Genomic DNA, 27777 nt, shown 5'->3' with positions numbered 1-27777 from the left:
GCAGGCCCCAGGGCAGTTCAATTTCCAATGTTCCTCAGGTCCAATGTCACAACAGGCAAAGTTCCTACAGGACTTTCTCAGAAGATGGTAAAATGTGAGGAGCAAGGACACCACTTCCCTCCCCAATCCTGGGGCAGCTGGTAACTAACTGGTGACTCAAATGCCTCCCTGTCCTTTACTTTCTTCTTGTACCTTATTCAACAAGTATTGATTGTGTGCCTCTGGAACCCATAACACTGCTCCAGACGCTGGGAAATACGAAGCACGAAGTAATATGCCATCTTGACCTAAGAGGGTTACATCCTAGTTGGGAAGACAGATGTCCACAAAGGTAAATAAAAATACAAGCAACTATACATGGTACAGTCCAGCGGGTGGGGGGTGCGGTGGGTGGCGGCTTACGGTGAGTGAGGTGCTTTAGAAAAACTTCGCGACAAATATATGGTGATGGAAGGAGAACTGACTCTGGGTGGTGAACACACAATGGGATTTATAGATGATGTCATACAGAATTGTACACCTGAAATCTATGTAACTACTAACAATTGTCACCCCAATAAACTTAAATTAAAAAAAAAAAACAACTTTGCGGAGCAGATGCTTTGCGACTGACAGAGCATGTGGAAAGGGAGAAAGTAAGGCTTTTACGATTAAAAGTAAAGCAAAGACTGTCAGGAGTGCTTTTGACCCGTTCAGGAAATGGTGCTTTACATGAAGAGGTTGGCGTCTGGAGAATCAACATCAGGCTCCGGTACACCATCTCTGGGGTATTTCAGTACTGCAGGCAGCGAGAGGGGAATAACCCCGCCCTCCACTTTTCAAATCAATCCCAGCTGCACGCATGCGCCTCGCGGGCTCCCGCTGTATTATCATAGAGAAGCGGAGCTAGCTCGTCCACCTCCTCCGAGGCAGACATTTTGGATCCTGGCAGGAAGTTGGGGGCTGGGGTCACCATCAAGTCAGGCTGCACGGCCCAAGAACGTGATAGCAGAGCAGCTCCTGCGGGAGTGACGCAATCAAGAGGCGGGGAGAATCCCTGATATTTCCTTTGAGAACAGGCTTTTAGAGTGTTGCCCGCCGCCCTGCCCTCATCGGAGATGGCGGCTCTGCGGGCGCTCTAGCCGGTGCCTCTCGAAGTCCCAGATCCCCGGAGGGGGCGGCGGCCTCGCCACTGGCTCTGAGGCGGCTGCGGTGCCGGTCGCAGGGGACGAGGATTCCGCTAGAGCTCGTTGTGGCCTTTGGTACGAGGAGGGTGAGGGTCTCGGACCTCTCCCCTCCTGTGCCGGGTTTCTCGGCGCCCTCCCCAGCCGGACCCCCGGGCCTCGCAGCCGCCTCAGTCGGAGCCGTTCCCGCTGCAGCCCCTCGCGGGGCGGCTGTAACTGCGCCTCGGGCCGGACGATGCCCAAAAAGCTACTGCTGCTGCCCCCGCTCTCCGTGTCCTCGGCTTTCCGCGCCCCGCGAGCCAGCCCCGCCGCACGCCCGGCCATGAACGCCGCCCGCACCGGCTACCGAGTCTTCTCGGCCAACTCCACGGCCGCCTGCACCGAGCTGGCCAAGCGCATCACCGAGTAAGGGTGGGGGCGGGGGCCCGGGACGCCCCGAGGGATCCCTCCCCGGAGGTCGTCTTGCTCCTCTTCCCCTCCACGGCCTCCACCGGCTGAGGGATAATTTGGTCCTGTCGCCCTGCCCCGGGGGAGGAGGTCTCAGAATCCTGCTGTTTCGGGGCTGGACAAACCCTTGGAGGTGACAGAAGGCGTCCCACTCCCATCCCCACCCCCCGCCCTATTCGGCGGGCTCTTAATGACCTAATACCCCCGACCCCCACCCCTGTTACTTGGACCGCACGCCCTTGTTTCGTCACCACATCCCGCAGCCCAGAGCAGTGGTGAGGAGTCTGTAACCCCCGGAGCGAGCGCCTTGGAGACGGGCTGGCTCTGGGTCTGCTCCCCTTCCCGGAGGTGGAATTGATCTCAGAGTCTGGTCATGGCCATTCCCAAGCCTCCTCAATGAGACAGAGGCCAGGATGTAGTTACAACACGGAGGACCCGACGGGGTGGGTGCCGTGGGAAGGCGGCAGGTGGTCAGCCCTGGGGGCGCACGGTGCAGCCACAGAAGCCAGGTGTGGCGAGGTTCGCGAGAACAAGGCAACTCCAGGGGAGCAGACTTGGAGCTGGTGATAGAAATGATAGGTCTGACCGTATTTTGCAAGTCAATTTAAGGTGGATCAGTCATTTGAAGTCAAGGCATTGCCTTTCCTTGTCTTTTTAACCCAAGGATGCCTGTGGTCTCTAGTGGCCTTGAGACAGCTCTGAGATGCCTTCCCAGTCTTGCCACTTACTGGTACTGGGCAAGAGACTTGATTTTCCTGAACTTCACTTGTAAAATAAGAATGATTCTGTCTATCGGGCAGGAATGTTTTGAGCATGAACAAAATCGTGTATAGCAAGCATAGGCTATCTACATGGTCTCTTTTCTAGTTGACTCTTGTGGAGAGTCCCCAGCCCTAACATAGAGGAAGAGCTTTATGAGCCCTCCAAGTAAACTTGTTACAAATGTAAAACATAAAATTAATAGCCTGTCTTTTAACAGTATAGTCACTTTCACATTTTAAACAATTTATGTTAGAGTTCCTCTGTGAGTTTTTCAGAGTTGATGAATAAAGGCATGAATATATTTTTAAGTTCTAGGTGGAAATGTAGAAGAAAGTGGAAACTTTAGTCATATTTACTCAGTAATACCTGTGTTCAGTTGGAGTTATGAGATTAGAAGTGTAAAAAAATCCCTTGGCAATTTACTACTTAATTTCTGTTTCTAACCCCTGATTATTTGTCTTTCTTTTTGAGGCCAACTGAAATAACTAATTTTAAATATAAAGCTTGTGTTTGTTTATTTTGGGTCAGAGTTACCATACGTTGACCTTGCTGAGAGAAAACAGAAAGAAGGAGGGCACATTTAAAATGTTTTTGCTGTTTTGTTTTTATGTTAGGTTCTTCCCTGCTTTGTTCCAGAAAGATTTTAAGTTACTGTGAATAATATTTGTAATTACTTCTCTTATCTCTTTCATATGTTGAATTTCTCAGTACGATTTTATTTGAAAAAAAGGTTTTTCCACAAAGCAGAGTTTGAACATCTTTAGATTAGATTGACCCCTGAGGTTATGATATTTTATTTCCATGATTCCTTTCAGATATAAACTTCAAGCAGGGATTCGCAAACTTTTTTGATGATGTACATTAATCAATAAAAAAGTTAGATGTCTTACATTCCCAGGATATGTGTAAGTTACATGTGTGTTACCATGATCCCCCTGTATCCTTCATCCAGCTTCCGCACTTTGCAGCTCTTTGTTAATCTTGTTTCATCTATTCCACCTATCCCTCGCTTTCGTTTTTCTTTTTTTTTTGGCTGGAGTATTTTTTTAATGGTAAAGTCACACATAACAAAATTTACCATTTTAGCCATTTCAAAGTGCACAGTTCAGTGGCATTAAGTACGCGTACATTCAGTGTTGTGTAACTATCACCACTGTCCGTTTCCAGAACTTTTTCATGATCTCAAACAGAAACTCTTTCCCCATTAAACACTAATTTCCCATTCCCCCTACCCAGCCCCTGGTAACCTCTGTTCTACCTTTTGTGTCTGTGAATTTGACTACTCTAGATACTGCCTATCAGTGGAATCATGTTGTATTTGTATTTTTGTGTCCAAGACGTCCTTTATTTAGAATACTTTCTTCAAGGTCCATCCATGTTGTAGCACGTACCAGAATTTCATTCCTTTTTAAGGCTGAATGATAATCCATTGCTGGCTGGAGTATTTTTAAACAGATTCCAACTTTACATCATATCACTTCACTCATAAAATGGTAATGCTAACTGATAACAACTGAAAAACAACAAAAATACAACACACTTAATTGCTTAATATCTAGTATCCAGTCCTTCTTCGTATTTCCCCGATTGTCTCAAAAAGGGCTTTTTACACTTGCTTTGTTCTAATTGGGATCCAAACAAGATTCACACTGCATTTGGTTAATGGCACTAAAGTCTATATGCTTTTGACAATTGAGGCTTGTGTTTTTGGAATTATTGCTCATAACCAAGTATTTGTTTAGGGATGCTTTTCCAAGACAATTATGACTCATAAAACAATAAACTAGACATTAAACTTTGGTTGTGGGCTCGTTCCAGTAAAGCATTTCATTACAGAATGGTGAACACTTGAAGCTGCTTACGCAGGGACCGTGGATTTTTAGTTCCTTATGAATTAAACTTTCTAAATAGTTATTTGGGAAAGAATGTCAGTCTAGTTATTTTTAGTCTTTTTGTTAGACATGTACATGAACTGCAGTTTTTTTTAGAAAGAGCACTCTTAATTGTCTTTTTTTTCCTCCCTGCAGGCGTCTTGGTGCTGAATTGGGGAAATCTGTGGTATATCAAGAGACCAATGGAGGTAAATTAAAATTATTGCTTAAACATTTTTTGTTCTCTAAACTGTGTTTAATTAAAAGGCAAATATGACTCGTGTGTAACACAGATTTTTTCTCTTTCACATCAGAGGTGTAAGTCATCATGCTATGCTTCCCTTGAAATCTTGACTTCTTTGTTCTCCTTTAAGTCTCCTTTCCTCTTTTTCTGAGGTGATGTAAACATCCTGTCATTTCGGAATGAGAAAAGGAGAGATGTAGAGAATAAGTTTTTTCTTCTTTATTGGGCTCTATTGTAAATACTTTTCGCTTTTATCTGTCTCTTTAAGTCATCAAATGGCACCAAGTGCAATCTGATACTAGATAGTGATGACTTATTAAAAAACCCTCCTTCCGTTCATTTCATCTCTAAATTTTTCTCCCAGGTCTCTTGTGTACTATCACCTGGGTTGGTGACCTGTTCTTGCTACCCTCTGGATTTCCGTGGGGACTCTGACATTAAATGATGATACTTGAAGGCACTTTGCAGATGGCCAGTGTCCTAGGAACGCTGCGTTATAAATCTTGTAGTGGGGCCAAACAGTTCAGGTGGTAGTGCCCTTGTTCATTGCAAAGACAAGTTAGTACCAAGTAATATGGAATTATTTTTTCAAAGTCGGAAGCGTGGATTCATGATTCTGTGCTGCTTTTTCTCTTCCTGAGGTAGAATTATCTATGGTATAAGAAGCTTGAGGAGATAAATTACTAAGACAATTGATGTTTGGGGAATCTAAAATAAAGCAAAGTATTCAAAAAGGAATGAGAGTTTAATGAAAGCACACATTCCCAGGATGTATGTAAGTTACGTGTGTGTTAGAATTAACCCCCAGATAGTCTTCACCCAACTTTCACACTTAGTAACTTCTTCCTTGGTGACTTTAGAAGCTTGACTGACCACCCCTGTGCTTGGCACACTCTGTCTCCACATCTTTGCTTGTTCCCATACTCCCTTCCTCACTGCACAGTCCAGCTTGCAATGCGGCCATTGTTCCCAGCCCCCTGTTCTTTCTCCTTTATCATGGCTGGTCTTGCTCTGGCACGTTGTGCTGAACAGTTTGCCAGCCGTCGGCACTGCTGCGCTGTCTCCCTGGGTTGGTCCTCATGCCCTCGGTCCAGGTCCTCCACTGCGTGACTCCAGCACAGGGCCTGGCACACAGGGAGCCTCAGCATTTGTTGAAAGAATAATAAGGATGGTAACCTTTGGCCTTTTTATTTGCTGTAGACCCCCCTTCTCCCCCCCCCCCCCCCAAGTATCTTGCCATTATTTTGGTGACAGATTTTCTTTTTTGGACCCTGAGATTTTATGTAGATCTGTTTGTTACTTTTGCCTTCTTGTCTCTTTTTGGCTAATTTCCCCCTTCACTTGACTTTTTAAAATCTGTGTGCATGTCATTCTGAGATCTATTCAGAATTGTCGTGACGCATTAAGTGAAGAGCTGCTTTAGATTCCTCTTTACTCCAAATGCTGCCTGATGATTGCATCATGAAGTGCTTTCCTGGAAACTACAGAGCATGTTTATTTTTCAGAAACAAGAGTTGAAATAAAAGAATCTGTTCGTGGCCAAGATATCTTCATTATACAGACCATACCCAGGTAAGAGCGCTACTTTATGACACAATTCATTAGCTTTTCATATGAACAACAATTTGTTCTTCTTTAAATTATAAATGTTAAACTGTTTTCCTGAGTTCTTGGAGCTGCTCTAGCAAATTAGTAGAACCGGAGGAGGGGGTCACGGGAACGTCTGATTTATGCGGGTCAGTCACAGTCACAGGTGGTTGCCTGGACTTGGCAGTTGTCGAAGTGGGGGAAGGGGTGTTGTCTAGCCTGTAGGATCTGACGCTGCTCTCCAAGGAGACAGTGTCAGAATTGAGTTGAATTGCAGGACATCCAGCTGGTGTCGGAGACTCCTAAGTATTACTTGATGTGAGAAAACTCCTCCACACATTTGGTCAGCAGAAGTATCCGGTGTTCTGAATGTACAGAGAGGAGAAAACTGCCCTTCACAGCCGCCTTTGAGGGGATCGAGAAAACTGTGTCTGAGGGAGGCACAAGGTCACAGATTTGAACCCAAATATAACAATTCCCCTGCAGTGATAACTGGTAGATACTAAGTATTTTCTTTTTAATACTTTTTTTCTGATTATAAAGACAATGTTCATGCCTAAAAATACAGGCATTATGGAAATGTGTATCAAAGAACAAAACTTCCCAGCCCTCATTCTACTCCCCAGTCCTTTCTGAGATAACTACTTTAAATAGCTATTTTTTTCCTCTATCTTTTTTATATGTGTATACAAATTTAGGCTCCACAATTCAAGTGTTCCTCGAAACCAAAATACAAGTAATTTTAATTTTATCTGCCTGGTTTATTTTTAAAGAATATATAAAGACGTGTCCTTCTGCCCCCAACCACCCCGTCCCCCACTTTCCTGCAGCAATTGTTATCCATTTCCTATGTATTTTTTTCAGAGACTATGCATATTCAAGCAATTGCTTATATATTTTTCTTAATTTTTACACAAAAGGAGTCTAATGTACTCTGTGCTGAACTTTTAAAAAATAAAACAACGTACTATATTAGCACATAAAGCAGATAAAGAGCTGCCTTTTAAAAAATCTCACTTTGAAACCATCACAAACTTACTGAAAACTTGCAGGTCTGGTGCTACCATCTGAGAGTAAGTTGTCAACCTGAGGCCTCACCGCCCCGAATACTTCAGTGTGTGATTCCAACAAATAAGGGCTTGGCTTGGACATAACCCCAATGCAGCCCTCAGAGTGGAAATGCTAATGCTTGCTTCTACCTGCCATCTAATCCTCGGACTGTGTCCAAGCTTTGCCTGTTGTCCCAGTAATGCTCTTCATAGCACAAGGAGCCAGTTCCGAATCTCAAGTGGCACGTAGCTGCCATGCCTCTGCAGTCTTCTCCGGTCTAGGACACTTCCTGAGTCTTTCCTGACTTTCACAACTTTGGCACATTAGCCAGTTTATTTCATCGAATATTCCTCAATTTTGGTTTGTTAGATATTTCATTACATTAACCTAAAAATAAAAAGGCCAAAGTGAGAGGCAACAAGCCTTTATCAAGATCCAAAGAGTAGCTATTGGGAAGCACTGATTCAGGCAGAAATCCACATAGTGTTCTGATTAGGGGATGAAGGCCGGGGTATTTATGAGAAAGAGAAGGGGAATAGTTACATGAATAGAAGGAGGGAATTCTTTATTGGTGTTAATAAGTCAAGGAAGAAATTTCTTTCTGCCTCCCCTTTCTTCCACCTCCCCCCCCCCCCCCCCCCCCCCGGCCACTCCGGTTCAAGCCGTTGTTTCTCAGTCTAGTTGTGTAGGACACAGCTCCCTGGCCCATGCTGGTGTTACGAGCCTTGCGCTCCCCACAGCTGAGGCAGTCGGTCACTGGTCATCTGCTCGCCGCTCACAGAGGCCCACAGCCGCTCACGCTGGCTGCCGCCGCTCACGCTGGCCACCAGCCGCTCCTGGCAGCACACGGTAGCCCACGGCAGCCCACGGCAGCACAGCAGCCCGCACAGCAAACAGCAGCCCAGCTCCAGGGAGAGCCATTGTTCACAATCTTAGCTGTAGAGGGCGCAGCTCACTGGTCCATGTGAGAATCGAACTGGCGACCTCAGTGTTAGGAGCACCGCACTCCAACCACCTGAGCCACCGTGATGGCCCAAGGAAGGATTTCTTATTGTGCAAATAAGCTAAGTTATTCTTTAGCTACACATGATGGTGCAAATTCTAATGAATGACTTTAATTTTCAGTCTGGCAGTCAGAATGTGTGCTTTCCTGTTAGCTTTGCAAACAGTTGTTTGGAATACAGTGTTGCTTTGGCCCAGTCCAAGGTTATTTTACCCAGTTCCAACATTCCACAGGTTTGAGGAATAAGACCTGCAAGGCACTTCCTCTGGGATGGTGGCTCCAACTCCATTTTGAAGTGGCTCTGTTTATATCATTTTTCACAGTGGTGATGGGATTCAGGTTGTGTATTTGGGGAAGGAATACCACAGGAGTGGAGTTGTGTTCTCTTCACCGTGTTTTTTTGCTGCTTCGTAATGTATTATATGTGTGTACCAATATTGCGTCAGCCAGGCACGTATCTGATTGTTTCTCTAGTCTTGTGCTAACGCAGTAGTGCTGCCGTGGAATATCCTGTGTGTACATCATGTTGCCCATGTTTCGGGTGTATCTTAGGCAGACTCCCAGAAATGAAATTGCTGGCTGTACAGATCCATGCATTTGTAGCACTGATAGATGTGGCCGCGTTGGCAGACATTTGTAATACTTGTAATACTTGTAGATACGTCTATACTGCCCTCCATGGAGGACATACCAATTGATGTCTCCTCCAGCACTGTTGGTTTTGTATTGTTTGCCTCTTAATGACGGGTCTTTTGCTGAGGGTTTTGTTTGATATTGCATCTTGAAATGAGGGGAAGACCTGAGGGGCTTGCCGAGGAGTAAATTCATGGGGTAAGGGGGCCCTGACACTGCCTATGGCTGCTCCCTGGCCTTCTGGCCTTGACCTGGTTTTTATTGGTAATAAATAGTAAGGTTGCAGTGTCATCACTTTTTTTTCTCCCAAATTCTTGAGTTCCTTAGGGCATAGGAAAGAGCCTCATGGGACCTCAGATCCATGGCTTAGCCACTAGACTGCCAAGAGCCCTTTACTAGTTTACTGAGGGGTGGAGAAGAGCAGAACCTCGGGCACCATAGCCGTAGATGGACCAGCTTTATCACTGAACCTCCAGGAAATCGGGGGGTGTAAGTCCAAAGGCAGGGTTCATTAGTAAAGTCTCTTTCCTCTCCCCTGATGAATTTATGATAGCAAAAGAATTGTTTATCTAAAGAAATGTTAACATTACTTCACAGGTCTCCAGCTTAACTTAGAATTTGAGCTCTGACTTTGAATTCTCTAGGAAAGGTGCCTTGTTTGTGGTCAGTTGTGTGCCAGCACACAACTGTCTCCTTAATTTCCTTTTTTTTATAACACGTCTCCTTCCATATCCCCATTAGAATATAAGCTTCATGAAGGTAGATATTTTTCTTTGTTTACTGCTGTGTCTCCAGCACCCAAAACACTTTTGCTTAATGAATAAATGGATTTTGACCTATGTCACTAATTCCTCAAATCCTTGTGGAGTGAATTAATGAATACTATACAATTTTTGTACATTTCCATCTTCATAAAATAATTGTGTTCCCCTTTTCTGTTCTTAGATCTCAGTGAGTCCCTAATACTTGATGTTACTTCCTCTCCCACTGGATCTCATCTGAAATTGAAAAGACCTTTGGCTTTGTTTCTGTACTTTGAAATTCCTGGTTTTAGTTCAGAATTCCCTTAACATGTCATAAACAGAAGTTCATAGTCAAAAGGACATGGCCAAAGAACATTCACCGTTAACAACGCTGTCCTCTCGTGATCTCAGAGCAGTTAGTCTCCTTTGCTTCCTACTAAGTAGTTGCGCTTATAGAATTCTTGGTTCGCTCTCTCATAGTAACGAAGAATGCTCAAGGTAAATATTTAACATGCATAGTCTAGAGTGTTACTAGGGTCAGTGATATAGACTGAACTTCACTAATGAAGGGTCATCAATTTGTAGGTGTTTGCCAGGACAAGGACAAAATAAGCATGGTAAGATGAGTTGGTTAATGGCTAGTTGGGAAATATGCATTTTTTTATTTACTTGAACCTAGGGTTTTTAGAAAATTTGACTAAAAGAAGAGGTAGTGAGCCATCTGTGGAGTTGCTGTGCAGAGAGTGAATCTTGTAGAATAACCATGACAATAATTTTACTGAAGAAGGTGCAATTCCCTTACTGTACTTGCTGTGAGATTGTTCAGAAGCCACAGTTGTTTCCCAGTGGTTCAGTTTGGTAGTATGTGTGTTACGTGCCGTTGAGTCGGCTCCAACTCCTGGGGACCGTTGCATGAGTGACGTCCACAACGTCCCGCCCTCACAGCCCTGCTCAGCTCCTGTGGCCTCCTGCCTGTGGCTTCTTGTGTGGCTCAGTCCAGCTCATATTCAGTCTCCCTCTTTTCCTGCTGCCGTCCATCTTCCCAGCATTATTGTCTTTTCCAGCGAACCCAGCCTTCTTGTGATGTGCCTGAAGCAGGACAATTTCAGTTTTGTCATTTTTGCCTCCAGCGATGTTTCAGGCTTACTTTGCTCTAGGACCCACTTGTTCCTCTGTCTGGTGGTCTCTCCTCCAACACCATATTTCAAGTGAATCATTTTTTTTCCTGCCAGCCTTCTTCACTGTCCATCTTTCACATTCATATGTAGTGACTGGGAATACGAGGGTGTGGGTGAGCTTAGCCTTGGTCTCTAATAACACATCTTTGCTCTTGGAGATTTTTCCTAATTCTTCCATTGCTGTCCTCCCGAGTCTCACCCTTCTCTTGATTTCTTGGCTGCCGTCTCCAGTTGAATTGATGATGGAACCAAGGTCAGCAAAATCTTTAACAATTTCAATGTCAGTTTGGTAGTTCAGTTTGTAGGTATCAAAAAAAAAATATCCTCACTTGGTAGTTCCTGTATCTCTTAGGATGATGGGGATGGACAAGGAAAAATGTGGAAAAAGGAGAAGAGGGTGTGTGTGTGTGTGTGTGTCCCATAGAAAAGGTCACTGGGTTTGCCACAATGAGCTAGTACTTTTATTGCTTGACTGCAGAATACTTTAGTACCAAATAAAGAACACAAAGAATTTGGGTTTTTAGTATTATCTGCTATATATAGTTGTATAGATGAAGGAATAGACTGTACACAATTTTCTATAGTGGAGGGGGGTGCTATCTGTGGTGATAAGGCTGATTTTAGACAGATTGAAGCTTAGACATTCAGCTGAGCTCATCGCCTTCAGAGTGGACATCCTGAGATACAGTATACAGTCACGCGCCACTTCACGATGGGACATGTTCTGAGAAACACGTCGTTAGGTGATTCTGCCATGTGAACATCGTGGAGGGCACGTCTACAAACCCAGATGGTAGAGCCTACTGCTGTAATTGTATGTGCTGTACTTTTACACGACTGGCAGTGCAGTAGGTTTGTTTACACCAGCATCACAAACATGTTAGGATGGATATGAAGTCTCCAGGCGACAGGAATTTTTTGGCTCCATTATAATCTTATGGGAAACGTCGTTATGCGGCCCATGACTGAATACCTTTTTCTGATGCTGCTGTTGCTCAGAATAGCTTTGGAACTCATCTTCTGGAGCCACTTTTAGAACTTGCAGCATATTTCTTTTGACAACTCCAGTCACAGTACATTTTTGGTTGTTGAGGATGGATTTAATTTTGGGGAATAGCAGAAAGCCATTCTGAGTGGAGTAATTATGCTGAGTAATTGAAATGTGCCTGTTTCTGCACCCAGTTCCGATGTGTGTGTGGGCAGTTTCCCACCACACCACAGAGCAGTTCTCCAACACCATTGAACTCAGTTCTGACACCACCTACCTGGAGACAGCCTCAGGTCCCACAGGTGAAGGCTCAGTCCTACAAGACTACCCCCCCTCCACTTGATGCCAGTGACTAGTCCAGGTTGTCACCTTGCTTCTGACCTACCCACTGATCGGAGGTTCCAATGACCCCCTATTTGGGTTCAATTAATCTGTCAGAGTGCCTCACTGAACTCAGAAACACCTTACTCACTACATTACCAGTTTATTATAAAAGGCTGTAACTCAGAAACAGCCGGATGGAAGAGATGCAGAGGGCGAGGTAATGGGAAGGGACGTGGAGCTTCCCCACCCTCTGAGGGCACCGCTCACGCCATGTCTCCACATGTTCACCAACCCTGGAGCTCTCCAAACTGCCTCCCTTTGGGTTTTTATGGAGGCTTCATTACGTAGGCATGCTGGATTACATCATTGGCCATTGGTAATTATTGATTCAACCTCCAGCCTTTCTCCTCTCCCCAGAGGTCAGCTGGGTGGGGCTAAAAGTTCCAACCCTCCAATCACATGTTTCATCTCCCTGGCAACCAGCCCCCCTCCTAGGTGCAGTCCAAAAGTCACCTCATTAACATAAAAAACCTTTATCGCTCTCATCATGTAGGAAATTCCAGAGGTTTTAGGTGCTTTGTGCCTGAAATGGGAAAGAAGACCACATATATATTTATTATAAGTCAGAACACAGTGTGGTACTCAAGGAGCTTTTAAATACTGAGCGATGGAACTAAGTAACATAGAAATGAAGCTTACAAACTATTTTTTGAAGGAAAATTTTTGTGTTTATGTTACAAGTTCTAGTATGTTCATGTCACATAAGAAGACTCACCAGAAGCACATTTACAACTTATTTGCTGCAGATGAATGATTGTTGGAGATGGGGGTGGGGTAAGTCGAACCCCATAACCATGTTCTCGTTACCATCTATGGTGTTGGCCAGTGGCAAACCTAGGCAGCTTAATTGACATATATAGGACATGTCTGTTTCCTCACCTCACATTCCTTTTTGCCTGTTGAAAAGGAGAGAGCAGTAAGGACCAAGTTTAATGTAGGCTGTGATTATCTTAGGGAAAAGAAAAATAGTTGGTAAACAATTAAGAGTGTCCTACTTAGATACAAAGACCAAGAATAAGCCAGGGTGTACTTGGAACAGTCTTAGGGAACAGATAAAGCAGAGACTGCCAGCCAGTTTTTCTTCACCCTGCTGGCCCACAGAGGAGCCGCCTGCTGTCCAATTTGTCCAATGTCCCTCAGTGAATGGGGAAAGCCAGGGTGACAAAGGCCCTTTTGTGGCCTTCCGGCCAGTAAGGGGTGGGATGTGGGAGGCTTTCCTTAACCTTGGGCTGGAGGGTGTTGAACCTCTTGGCATAAGTCTTAGGAAGAAGAAAAGGTGGAAAATAATAACCTCAAGGGAGAAATTAGTAATTAATGGAAGAAAAGTTATTCTGAAATCAGGGCTCCTCCAGAATTGTTCTCGTTGCATTGACGTCTTACTTTCTGGGCCACCCTCGTGGTGTGCTATCCAAACCTCATTGTATCATGGTTGTGTATTATAAATGCTATTCCAATGCCAGCTGAAAACCCACTACCCAGACAGAGTCTCCCAGAATCTTTTCTATTAACTTCAATTCTGAACATATTGTCGGCATTGGGAGGGACCTGCAGTAAGAAGCCTGTCCAGTGGAGCATAGCACACAAGTGGAAGGTTAAGGAAGCTCTAACTTGATTTCTAAGGTTGACACGCAGTCTATATATGGAAGACGACTTTTGCTATAGTATGTATGATGCCTGGTGTCGAGTGTCGATATGGACTCCTGAGTTCTTTACATATTGCCCTCCAGGTACTATTCTGACTTCCAGCTTAACTGTCAGAGCCCACAAGTCATCAATTTAGGTGATCTGATGTGGGAAGGGAATAAAGTGTACAAGTGTTTGGGAAGGGGAATATTCTTACATGAGTTAGTCATGCTCCTTCCTGGGACAAATGCTTAGCAAAGAGTGAGCCGTTGTGGGTCTCCAGCATTCCCCTAAGACGTGGTCAGCTTGTTTACCATTTTATCTCTCCCACCTAATACAGGGCCTCACTCAAGTTGCTCAATCAATATTTGTTCAGTGGATGAATGATCTAAAATGGACCAAGTATTATGAATTCCTAGGTACCATGAATGTGTTTGATAAGTGTTCCGTCCTGGTAATACCAAAAGATTGTATGTTCTCTGACCTTTTGATGCCTAACTTGGGACATTATTGCATTGGGAGTATTGTGGACGAAAAGGGCTGCTGTGATTAAGTCAGGCCATGGCGGGGAGTCACACCCCAGGCCTGTATCTTTTTTGGTGAAAGGTTTTAAGCCAGTCCTGCCCATGTTCTTGTGCATCTAGATTAACACACCTTTGAAATGCCAGGAGTAATACCCCTCGAAGCGGGTATTAACCCCCAAGGGAGCACCTAGTCTTAACTGTCCTGTAAGCCAGTCCCCGCCTCGCTTTCTGCCCCCTCCATATCATCTTCCTTACGTCCCCTCCTTAATTTCAAGTGCACAAAAGAAACTGCAAAACTCATTCTCTGAAGCGTTTGAGATCTTGCTTCCTGGCAATTGTTGTCAGTTTTGGCTCAAATAAACTCTTCTAAAAATTCTCTATAGGTTTAGACGTTTCTTACATCGACAGTATGAGGGAGAAAAACGCTCCAATTTATTTCAGAGGAAGGAAGTGATAACTGGAAAATGATGTAACCTATCAGCACCCCGAAAGGAATGTCTTAGTAGTTGTCTTGAAATTGAGCCCTGAAATCAATTATACCTACCCTCTGGGAGAAGTGTTTTTATGACAGATTCCTGAACTAGTTATGAAAAAAGTCCAGATTCAAAGGCAAGGTTGGAAGTTCCACGAGTTGAAAGTGGAAATGGAAAACATGGTCACAATAAAAGGATGTCTGCAGAGCTCACCTCCAGGCGCTCTAAGGATGGTTAGATTCCCTTAGAGAGAGGGGTAAACAAGCTGGAAGAGCCTGGGAGGGAGTGGCCTGTCCTACAGGCTGAAAAACACGCTTTTATTGAGTCTCTACTATGTGGATGGCAGGCTTTCCACATTTTGCTCTCAATAAGGGGAGCGTCCCTGCTTTGAATCAGATCATGTAACACCTGACACCTGAAGAACCTATTCCTCATACAGGTAGGAGCTGAGACATGGGAAACGACCCGGTCTGTCTGGGGAAGGCCAGGGAGATAATAGTCCTGATGCAAAAGAGGGGCGTCTGTTAAGGGCAGAGCCCACCTGAGGCTCAGTCAGCCTTAGCAAAGGGTTGCAATCCTCATTCATTAAAATTGGAAATAGCCTTTTCTTTGAATACCTTTCATATTCATATTTCCTTTTTTGTCTGTCCGGGTCATCTTTGTTAGGAATCTGTGTATGTCAAGGAAAGAAGGGCTGGGGGAGATTTTTGGAAAATAATTTCCCAGACTTTTACTCCCCCATCCTCCACCCCCAAAAAGAAAAAAGATACCAGATCTGTTCTGATAATGACAGCTCAGTAGAAGGCAGGTGGCTTTCCCTCGGCGTTCACAGGAAAACCAGGTGCTAGCATGCTGGCCCGAGTCTGAATCCCTGGGCTGGTTCCCACAGGTGCTGGTGAGCTCTGGTCACCAGCAGTTGATGTCTGCTTCGCATGCCACTCCAGTGACCGTCACTGACCAGATCTAGGCAGAGGTGAGCGTGGATAACTGAGCTGTGGATTTAGGTAACCACAGAGGAAAACCAGAGTTTGCGCAGCTAAAAAGAAGAGTTAATACGCTTTCGCCTGTATGTGAGGTGCCATCACATGCTAGTATGGAGATAAAATGACTCTAACACCATCACAGCAGCTCATGGTAAGGTTGAGATCTTTTCTAGGGGCCAGTAAATGAGATTAATCCAAAAATACGAACTTTCACTGTTGCAGAGATGTGAATACAGCTGTGATGGAGTTACTGATCATGGCTTACGCACTGAAGACTTCCTGTGCCAGGAATATTATCGGAGTCATCCCTTATTTCCCCTACAGCAAGCAAAGCAAGATGAGGAAGAGGGGCTCCATTGTGTGCAAGCTTCTGGCGTCTATGCTGGCGAAAGCGGGTGAGTGGGGGCGAGGACTCTGGGATCCGCGCTGTTATGTAGGTCTCATCCCCGCTCAGGAGTATCCGCTGATCTAGTATGGGACCTGTTTCCTCTAAACGCTGTTCACTAACTACTTTTTCTTGTTTCCTGTTGCGTAGTGCTGGTTAGGGATATGTGAGCTCAGGTATAAATTCTTACTTTTACTTTTTTTCTCTGCTTCTTCTTTTAGAGTGGCAGTATCTGCTTCAGTGTTTTCTGCTCTTCTCTAATCTTGGCCTTTTTAGCATTCTCTTTACTTCCTTTACATTTCATCTTATCATCATTAAATTTTAACTGGCGATCTTGGCATTCGTATGTGATTTTTTTGAGCTTCAGGCCTAGGTTTATGTATTCGCCTTAGTTAGCTAAATTCTATTTATGTATATCATATGCAGACTGGATTTTTTTTTATACTATTTCTTTAGCTTATATACTCTTTTTTCCCCCTCCCTGATTGTCTTTCTGTATAGCAGTTCATTTTCATTGCTTTTGTTCTGTGTGTTTTTGTAGCAGTGACATACTTTCTGGCCTGTGAATCAAATGTAATAACACTTTACAGTCTTTGGAATTTTATTTGCCTGATGTTTATTTGAGAACTCTAATATATTTTTGAGTCCTTGGCAACATATTTGAAATCCTTTCTCTCTGAAAATGTATAAAGTTTCTTGAAAGAACAAGTAATACTGGTTCTTTGGTCTGGAACTTTCGCTGTGACCTTTGGCCATTTGCAGTGTATTTATATATGTACCTCTTTTTTTGTTTACTACTATTGATTCTAAGAGTCTGTCTTCATTGTTTTTCTGTAAGAATATATTTCTTGACCTATTCTTTTATGATCCAAAGGGATTGATCTAAACTCGTCAATAGCTTATCTTTGTGTTATATGAGCTCCTTTTCATCTAATATGCGTATGACTTGGCTTTTGCTTTCTTACTCCTTCTGCCTTGGCCACAGTTCTTTAATATTTCTTCTTAGATTCTTTAATCAAGGCCTTATCTTACTATTTTTTCCATCTATTTTAGTTTCAGTATTTATTAATTCCATCTTCACATCTTTCTTCTGCCTGTATTTTCTTTTCTCAATTTTGAGGACGAAGCTAGTGATCATAGTAGAGGAGAGTGCTTTTCTTCTCAGCTTCAGTTCTTTGTCCATGTGGAAAGTGATAGACTCCTTTAGTCATTAAGTTTTGTTAAGGTTACAAATAAAGTCTGTAGCGTATAGTCTGTAGTGTATGTGCTTGTTAACAATACCCCCTGCCTTCAGCCTTCTGTTAGGAAACAGGAGTTGGGCATCTAGTTTGTGTCCACTGTAGACATTTACTTGTAGGGGTGAACTTTGTAATTTTTTGTTTTAAAATTTCAGGTTTAACTCACATTATCACTATGGATCTTCATCAAAAGGAAATACAAGGCTTTTTCAGCTTTCCCGTGGACAACCTTAGAGCCTCACCTTTCCTGCTTCAGTATATCCAGGAAGAAGTGAGGAGCCACCAGCAAATACCCCATTGTCCTCAAAAGAGATCCCATGTAGTTTTTCTCTGGTATCAGATTTCAACATTGAAAGGCCCATCAAGTGATCTTTCTCTTAAGTCTTAATGCCCGAGGCAGCCAGATAGGGTCAGCATTTAGGCACGGAGGATCATGTGTTTCAAAGACATTAAAAATGGTATCTAAGTATCATTAGCAATTCACTTATGTTTTCTAAAATGAAGGTTTTAGGAATGAATTATTTTTTATTTTCTTGGTGTAGCAGTACTTTTGCAATGATGTTCATTGAGAAGTGTTAAAATTCTAAGATATGTGAATGAAATTCTAGGATACTTAGTTGCTAGTATGGATCATTGTTTTAAGAGGAAAAAGTGTAACACCCGTGTCCAGGTGTTATTTTTTGATAACATTTCAGTATTTTCTTATTTTTCCTCCAAATCTAGATTCCAAATTACAGAAATGCAGTCATTGTAGCTAAGTCTCCTGATGCTGCAAAAAGGTAAATAAGCCAGACACTTATAAAAATCCCTATGAGTGCTTTCTGAAGGCAGAATGAGCAGTTTGGGTACCCAGCGTCCATCGCAGTGTAGCCCATGAAAGCTCATTTGCTTGAGCTTTCCCCACAGCCTTGTCACTTCCGACACCACAGCTTTACTTATCTCCAGTCTCCAAACAACACAGGTGCTTCTCTGAATTACCACATTTTACCATGTATAATGCGCTCCTGTGTATAATGCACACCGACGTTTTTGGCCCAAATTTTCAGGGGAAAAAAAATCATTTTAATTTTTTCATTCAAATTTTTATTTGTTTACATTTAGGTACTTGTTTTTTGTATTATAAAGGAATTTTAGCATTTATTTTTTAACACATTATGGTGCAAGAAATTTTATGTTAACAAATAATTACAAAACACAGGAACAGATACAAGGTACAAGAAATTTTATGTACCGGTAACAAATTTACGATATTTACACATCATAGAAGGCCAAGAACTCTTCGTCGTTGCAAGTTCATTGTAAGTAACTTCAACAAAACCAATTATCATATTCCAGGGTATTATTTTGCATACAGATATGTTATTGATTTCTAGAGTTACACTTTCAACTCATAAGCCTAAATAAAAGAATTACAAACATTTATATAGAGACAGAATTAGTACTACCCATGTATAATGCCCATCCTTATTTTTCCCTCACAAATTTGGGCAAAAAAGTACGCATCATATGCCTACATGACAAAATATGGTACTCCGTTTTCTTCTGGGAGAAAATGAAATTCTTCCTTCAAGTTCTCAGGAAAAGGAAAACAGAAGGGCCATGAGTACTTTTCAGACAATGGTTTTTGGGAGACCTTTTTGAACAAAGTTATTTCTTCTGAAGATGAGTGTTAGAATATTGGACAAAAGGTAACACCAAAATTATCTAGAATCGGGTACTAGCCCACATCTCAACTCGTGCTTCTTGAGGCATTTACATTCCGGCCTGGGTCCCACATTCTGATTTATATAGATAATCCCTTTGTATGTCTCCAAAAGATCGAATGATATTTTTAGTTTATGATTAATAAAGTGACGGAATAGTGACGCTTGGGCTTTCTTCCCATGAATTTCACCATTCCCCTTTGTTTTTCTCTTAGGGCCCAGTCATATGCTGAGAGACTCCGCCTGGGTTTAGCCGTGATCCATGGAGAAGCTCAGTGTGCAGAGCTGGACATGGATGATGGTCGTCATTCTCCCCCAATGGTCAAAAATGCTACTGTCCACCCGGGCCTGGAGTTGCCATGTAAGATTGGCTCTATGTTTTCATTTTATTTGTAAATTGAAGCAAGTTTTGAATAGTATGAATGGCTAGGAGTTAATACTTGTGTGGCTGTATGCTGTCTTGGTATTTTAAAATAATTGAATGGTATTGCATTGATTTCCCCTTTTGGAAAAGCAGATCGTGTTATGCACATCAGCAGAGGACAGCTGCACTTATCTGGGTAGCACTCAGCATTCAGAGAGTGTGAAATAATTTAATAATTTTAGCTTTAGTACAAAAGTTGCATGTGTCACATTGTGAAATCTTAAGCTTTTCTACTTTGTTACAGTGGGTGATAGAAAACTTTGATTTAGGTAACTTTTAGCACTTGTATTAGTAATATAACCCTTGGACCTGACAGACTTCTGCTTATCTCCATGGAATTTTTGACTGGCAATAACCAGCATTCAATCCTGGAAGATACATTATGCTTTTTAGAGGAAGGAGTTTTGTGTTTTTTTTAAATATGTATCTATTTGCCATGTCTCAGAAACATACAGACATTAACAAAGTAGTAAAACATTAGAATGGTTACACCTCAGACAGGGTATTTCAGACAGGCTCCTATCTAAGGTGTAAACATTCTAATTGTTTATAATTGTCAGACTCAGGAAACTAACATTGTTACAATACTATTGTCAGGCCTTATTCAGATTGTGCCAGTTGTCCCATCAATGTCCTTTGGAGCAAAAGAAAATAGATTTTTTCTGGACTAGGACCCAATACAAGATCACACGTTGCATTCAGTGGTCGTTTCTCTTTAGTCTCATTTAATCTGGAATGGCTCCTCTGTTCTTTGTCTCTTATGACCTTGATATTTTTGAAGAGTACAGGCCAGTTATTTTGTAGAATATTCCTTAACTGGGGCTTGTTTGTTTCCTCATGATTAGGTTGAATCCGTTATTACTATGATTATTGTCAAATGTTGATTTTTCTAATTCCCCTTCTTCCCTAAGTATCTATTCATTTATATGAGTATGGAGTCATAGAATCTTATTTTATTCAGTGTGTTACAATGCATTGCTACTATTTATTTTAATGCTCAATTGTCACAGACTTGGCTAAAAAGAGCTCCTTTAAGTTGCCTCCTGTGTTCTTTCGGCATGTCCCTATCGTCTTTTGATACTTCCTTACTTTCTGGTACAACTAGATGTTCCATGTTCATCTTGTACTTTCTTAGCCCCAGAATTAGCCCAATTGGTTTAGTGTAAAGATTTGGGCTTCAGAGTGTCCACTCAATTACCACTGCCTATGACTAACCTTGACTTACGGTCTTTTATCAGTGACCGAATGTATTTATAGGATAAATTCCAAGAAGTAAAATATTTTAATATGGTGAGTGAGATTCTCTATTCTGGGAATGTTGCTTTGTTACTTATGATTGATTATAACAGTGTTTCCCCCCCCCCAGTCATCTTGTGTATCATATATTGCAACTTTTACAGTTGCCACAGAGTCATTTTTTATGATTCTCTTTTATAGATTTAGTCAAAAGAATCCTGGAAAAAATATTTCTTGTACATGTAATTGTACCTTCCAAATTAAATAGGCTTTATATTTCTTTATCAGTTATGTTTCAACAGTTTATTTAATAGCAACAAAGAGGAAGATATTAGAATGTGAGGACAAGGCCAAAGGAAAGCAAATATTCACCCTCAGTGTCTGTGCATCTTTTAGAAAGATGAACTATTTTATCTTCCTGGAAGCCATTCTTTTGGAGCTGTAGTAGTTCTCAACTGAGGGCAATTTTGCCACCTCCCTGGCCCCCCCCCCCCCCCCCCCGAGGATTTTGGCAGTCTGGAGACTTTTCTGGTTGTCTCAACCAGGGGGCAGGTAGGGCGCTGCCGGCATGGAGTGAGTGGAGGCCAGAGATGCTGCTGAACATTCCTTCAGTGTCACAGTGATCCAGGCCAAAATGTCAGTGCTGAGGTGGAGAAACCCTGTTTTAGAGTAATTTGTTAAAAGTGAAGTTGTACATTTCTTTCATAAGGTAGAATCCATGTCTCTCTCATGGAAAGGGTTGCTAATGAATTTGAAAAGATAGACCAGAACCCATCAAAATCGTGGCGTGAGGTGAGCCTCTGTAAAACTCCCCTGGAATTTACAACTAATCGAACAACAATAACTCCACAAAGGAATTTGAAAATATTGTATTTTTTGAAAAGATTGTCAGTGGTTCCCCTCAACTCTGCTCCGTGTTTGCCACAATGGTGAAAATTAAGAGTTTGGATTACAAAAATGAGAGGAAGTCACCTTGTCTGGCTTGATTTTTCCTGGCTTGTTAATTTTATAAGTGAAGAATGTTTTTCACCACTAAAGTGAAAAAGAGAATTAGCTCTCTTTGAGCATCTGTCAAATGTAAATTTTGACTTGTTTGCATGGAGAGTTATGAGCTTGAAAATAATTTCAGTCTAGTTCTGCCGGAGACCTGATTTTATTTCTTATATCTCTTTTTAATGTCAGTTTGTTGATAAAGTTTGATATTCCATTGAACTAGAAATAGACTAAGATCAAAATGAGTAAAGAATGAATATGCTCTGTAGTCTTTCTTAGCTCTTTATTTTAGGAGAGAAAAGTTTGGTTAATTGACTCTGGGGAAAGAGTTTAAAAAAAGTGTGTGTGTGTGTGTGTGTGTGTGTGTGTGTGTGTGTGTGTGAAATCTAAGGATAGTTGTTAATGTAGCATTATTTTACTTGGAAAGTGCCAACTTTCTACTTCATAAGAACATTGGAAATCATTTGATAAATTGACATTTTTACTACAGTAAGTTGGTAGAATTTTAACATTGATTTCTGCCCACAGTAACGGTGCCCAATTCATTTGTTTCTTAAATAGTCTGGGTTTTGTTTGACAAAATGGAGAAAGAGAGCAGAACCTTATGCACAGGGTAGTTTAAGCACCTTGATCCTTGACTTGAAGTTACATACATTACTTTTGCTGAAAATTTTAATGTTTTGGTGTTTTATTTTCTGGGCAAGCTATTGGGAAATCTTTGGCTTTTTTTTAAAAAAGCCTATCAGGTACCATTTTTGTTCCCCTTGACCCTATTATATAGTCTGTCTCTGTTTTTTAGTAGCCACCAAATTACGTGTTCAGTTTTATCCAGATCCTAAAGCCAGTTCTAAGTCGGGAATGAGCATAGGAGAAAGACTTGCTTTTTAAAAGCATAGAGCATCTACCTCTCCATCCATCCTAGCTATATGCCTGTGTTTCTCGTTACAGACTGACAAAAGGTTTTTGGGAGAGGTAGGCTTAGAGGAAAGTAGACAGGAGTATTGTGACATGTTTTCTGCATCAAACTATAGCTTAATTTCTATTGATCTTTGCTGAGCGATATTGGCTTGCAATCTTTTTCCTTTTATACAGAAGAAAATGGTCAACAAAAGGGATCGCATCTCTTTTAAGAAGTGGGTAGGTCAACACAACCACTTACCCACATGGTTTAATTTAAAGACAGAATTTGAGGAAGCTTTTCCTAATGTTGGTGATTTATTTTCTCCCCTTTGGTGATATTTGAATGCAGAGCCTTTTTGACTCCAAATTCAAGAACTGGCCCTTGTTTCTGGGATGGGAAAGCAGGAAATGTGTACTGAAATTTGCCAGTAAAATAGTGCTGAATTTTCAGCTCAGCACATTTGCTGGTATACAGAAAGGCCCGCTTGTTCTCTGAGGTTTACAGTGCTTATAGATAGGAATGAGCTAAAATGGATGGTTTGCTGATAATTACTAAACTATGTAATTACCCTGAATTGTAGGCTCTTCTCCCTCCCCCACCACTAATTTAATAAATATTTCATAATAATAAAAAGCTTTCCAGAAAAGTAGAATCCTTAGCCTATTCTTCTGAAATGTTGTGGGTTTTTTCCCCTAACCTCCTTTTGAGGGTGAATTCTCTTTTCCCGTCTCTATCCTGTAGTTTGTTTTGTGCACTGATAGACCTTTTCCAACTATAAATTTTGTAGTGAGATAAGAAGCCTCTTCAGGACTAATTAAATCAGGAAAGGATAATGGACTCTTAGTTATCGTTTTCAAGTTCCTTATTTTCAGGAAACTCTGATTATGTCAATGGTGTAGTTATCTGATAATAAGATTACGTTGTCCAAATAAGATTACTTTGGAAGAAAACAAAATGCCAGCTCTTTATGTGGCAGCCTTTCCCTGTTTGATTTTCTACAGAGTGGCATTCATTTTGCATTTATTTGTCAGTCTCAGAGTTGGATGTTTCTATTCTGAGTGGCATTGCTACTGCCTTTCTGTGTAGGTGGGGTCTCCCTGGCTTTGCTACTCCATCTGAAGACCTGCTCTATCTAACGACTGGTGGCTGATAGTCACACATGGCTTTTGTACTCTTGAAACTTGGCTGGTCTCAGCTGAGAAGTGCAGTATGTGTCAGATGCACACCAAATATTGAAGACTTAGTATGAAAAAATGTAAAACATTTCTAATAAATTTGCATATTGATTACATTGTAACGTTGTATTTTGGATATATTAGGTAATTAGGTAAAATAAAATCTATTCATTTCACCTATGTGTTTTTACTTTTTAGCGTGGCTACTAGAAAATGTAAAATTACGTTTGTCTCTCCTTCTGTTCTTATCGGACAGCGCTGCTTTAGACAGTCTTTCTGACAGAGCCCGGGGTCATTGTAGAGAAATCTGCTGCTGCCGCTTCTTTTTTTGGTCTGCAGTGGTTTTGCCACCACTTCCAGGCAGGGAATGAGGTTGTGATCACATTTACTCAGTGATGCGTGACTGACTGGGGTCTTGTCATTTGTTTTGTTTTGCTAGTGATGATGGCCAAAGAGAAGCCCCCGATCACTGTGGTCGGAGATGTTGGAGGGAGCATCGCAATCATAGTGGTATGGTCACGTGTCTTCCTTCATGTGCACAGATGACACTGCTGGCTCTGAGTAGGTCATGCAGCTGTGGATTGTTTTGCCAGTAACGATGATAGATTTCAATGGATCCACCTATCCTTTCTCATCCAGACTCCCTTAGGACAAGCAGAAATCTTTATATAGATGAACAGGGATTATTATAACCTACAGGTGTAAAAAGAGCACAGTAACTCCCATAAGAAAATTCAACCCCATAAGTAACCTTTGTCTTAAGGGATGTAAGTTCCATCCAACCAGCCGACTACTCAACCGTGAGCTTTAGAGCCATGAGATGAACTAAAGATGAGCTGTTCTGTTTTTACTAATGAGAACAAATGTCTCATTCTTCGTGCTTTAACATGATGTGTTTGCTCCCAGCTCTAAGTGCCTTTGCTGGGCCACAGGATCGTGCTTCGTAATGGCTCACTTCATTTCTTTGTTCCTCTCATTTAACTCTCTCTTGGAAAAAAGTAAATGGGACACTGGCTCTGCAGGATTAATCTGAAACCTGAAACAGGGAGATGAGTCGTGGCAGTCCTAAACTGGAGCTGCACCGACAGCCATGCATAGTACAGTCCGTGTACTTCTGTCCCCATTGCTGGGTGCTTGACCTTTGACCCAGGCAGATAGCTCTGACATCCTCTGAAACAGGTGTGGAGAAGAGCAGAGAGGTGTCTGGAGGGTAGCTCCTTCACACTCACTCTGGTCTCTTCTCAGGATGACATTATTGATGACGTGGAAAGTTTTGTTGCTGCTGCTGAGATCCTGAAAGAGAGAGGCGCTTACAAGATCTATGTCATGGCCACTCACGGAATCCTGTCTGCAGAGGCTCCCCGCCTGATTGAGGAGTCCTCCATCGATGAGGTCAGTCTGCTTAGAGCACCTGGCTCGAGTCAGGATTGCTGCTGTCTTCTCTGGGAATAATAAAATGACCCAGGCACTATTGCTTACCCCCTCTATAGAGGACCTATGAAAGAGTGCTTTCGATGGCTAGCCATTTGTTGTGGCAGATACGTATTTAGGAATATATGTCTGCTTTCATGAAGATTTGCTTTATGTATTTCACTATTTTGAATTTCAGTATAATTTTATACTAAAGTAGTGTTTCTCTCAAGATTTGAGTTCTTCCCCAACAATAGGAAAGTTTTAATGCAGTGCTGAGGTGTACCCTGTCATTTCTACATACGAAACAAGCCCATGACATTCATAATCTTACATTTTGAACCATGAAACCTTTCCCTTGTGTAAAGTTGGTTTACTTTGTAAAAATTGTACTCAGTACAATAAGGCTTAGCAGGTTGGAACTTGGGCTGTAGGTACTAAATGTTGGGTAAGCTTTTCTGAGTGACCATGTAAGGGACCACGTCAGTAACAGTATTTTCCATTGCTGCCATGACTAGGTGGTGGTGACGAATACTGTCCCTCACGAGGTGCAGAAGCTGCAGTGTCCCAAGATAAAGACTGTGGATATCAGTCTGATCCTTTCTGAAGCAATTCGGAGAATCCACAATGGAGAGTCCATGGCGTACCTTTTCCGGAACATCACTGTGGATGACTAGCTTTCACGGTTGCCTTGACCTTGGAACTCCTAAGGAAAACATGTAAAAAGCAGTGCCATCAATTATGTACACAATGTTTCCTTTCCAGGGAGTCAGATAGTCTCTCTCACCAAGTCTGGTAGGTAGGAGGCATTAAGATAGTCAAGAGGGAGACAAAGCTAATGGATAAATGGCCTTCAATGTCTGCCCTCATCATCTTGTTCCTTCAACAAGTTACACTTTCCTGAAAAGAATCTGAAAATCTTTTGAGGCTAAAAAGTAGTTAAAGGCAGATAAAGTTTTAACTCTATAATGTTCCTTCTCAGCTGCGGGGAAACGTGTGTGTGAATGTTGAACTTGGTTGGGAAAGCTGAGGCCCTGGCACTGTTTCCATTCCAGTCGTCCTCTCTTTAGTCATGTTCATGTAAATCTTTTCTAAAGAACCGTATTTTTCTCTGAGACACTGATGTGCCTACCACCACTGAACGATGAAGCATTTGTAGCGTTGCTCCCTAGCAAGGACGCCATATTAGAGAATAACACCCTCGCTCTAGGTGTCTGCGATGCTCTGAAAGTACAAATAAAAGAATTTGTTGTCTTGCTCGTCTCTTCACTCCATTGCAGGGCTGCCCACTGTCCGGCTTCACGGTGACAAAATTCTGTCTGTACTCTGCAGAAGACAAGGGAATACTTTGAAGGGTGGGTTAGGTCCAGGGCTGGTCCCAAACCTTAGACCTGAGTCTCATTCTGAAGGTTCCACCCCTTTCTAGGCATGGCAGTGAACTCCTTGTTGAATGGTACATTAATAGTTAAGATCTAAATTTGTAAAAAAAAAAAAAAAAGAGAGAGAGAGAGAGAGAAAGACTAATTGTACTTTTTCCTGTGTTATAGGTGACACTTATGTTTATTGCATTCCTTAGGACTGCACTTGGCCTCTCCACCCAACATTTAAAATTACGTTAATCGCAATTCTAATTTATCCCCCATTTGTCAGGTAAGCCTTGCTGCAAATATCACATAAACTTTTTATACCTTTTAATCGGTCCAGGTCAGGCCTGCATTCAACAGGAAGGAGTGTGTGCTAGGAAATGAACTGGAATTGCTCATTGGTTCTTTTAGTTCCTGAGAGGTAATAAAGGACAGTTTGCTTATTTGTACAATTGTACTTCTCTGTAAGGAAGTTTCCTTGACATTTTTATCCCTTTCCTAATGATTAGAAAATTCCCGAACACACAATCAAGACTGAGCACATCAGCTTTTCAAGCGTACAAATGAGTTGCCTTCTGTTAATAGTCCAAGTAGGGGAATTTTGAGCAAAAAATTTAATTATAAAATGATTAGCCTGGGGGAGAGGAAGTAGACTGTTCTCAGGAGCCCTGGTTCTTGTTCCTAGGGTCAGGCAGATGACTAGTCCCTCCCGGGCCTTCATCATCAGTAGTAAAAAGGGAGGTTTGCAATTGAAAGGTAAGGTTCTTTCAACTCGAAAATTCCATTTATACTTCCGGTTAATGTTTTTTTTCCCCATGTCTCTAGGAGTAGACATTTTTAAATGTATTCAAGTAGCAAAAGCATTTAGTACAATATATTTCCTGGGATTACGATTAGAATATGTTAAAGTATGCTCTTTCCACTGGCATCATATGTGCCTGGCATGATGCCAAGCCTCAGGGACATGAAGGTGACAATAGGAGGACTCCGGGAACTGACATTCCGGCCGTAGCCAGTGTAGCAGCAGTCACACTCGTCTGGTAAGTCACTGAACTTAGAATTGAGGAAGCCCACGCACCCAACAGCACATGCTTGATCCCAAGGCATTGCGATCTGGCTTTAAGTCGTATACGGGAAGAGCACGAGTGCACAAGAGAACACAAAGGATTTGTTCTTTTGAAGACATCAACCACCTGAACGCCTGCTGTGTGCCAGGCACTGGAAATACAACGGTGAGCAAAATCCTGTGTTACGCTCATGGACGTCATAGACTTACGACGTTTAATTTCATT

At 42.2% G+C, this 27777-nt stretch overlaps 1 protein-coding gene across 1 annotated transcript; it reads left to right on the top strand.

Moving 5' to 3' along the window:
- Window positions 1–890: 890 nt before the first annotated feature.
- On the top strand, window positions 891–26377 carry PRPSAP1 (phosphoribosyl pyrophosphate synthetase associated protein 1). The gene is made up of 10 exons (XM_019745634.3): window positions 891–1568; window positions 4400–4452; window positions 5993–6059; window positions 15879–16051; window positions 17435–17550; window positions 18003–18058; window positions 19198–19343; window positions 24151–24221; window positions 24957–25103; window positions 25640–26377. The coding sequence occupies exons 1-10, from the start codon at window positions 1399–1401 to the stop codon at window positions 25796–25798; spliced, it is 1158 nt and encodes a 385-aa protein (XP_019601193.1). The 5' UTR covers window positions 891–1398; the 3' UTR covers window positions 25799–26377.
- Window positions 26378–27777: the final 1400 nt, after the last annotated feature.

This window comes from Rhinolophus sinicus, chromosome 12 (assembly GCF_057876585.1).
Source record: "Rhinolophus sinicus isolate RSI-liver-muscle chromosome 12, RSI-T2T, whole genome shotgun sequence".
Lineage (NCBI taxonomy): Eukaryota > Metazoa > Chordata > Mammalia > Chiroptera > Rhinolophidae > Rhinolophus > Rhinolophus sinicus.
Note: the sequence above shows the minus strand (reverse complement) of the source record. Positions and strands in the feature narration are given on the sequence as shown.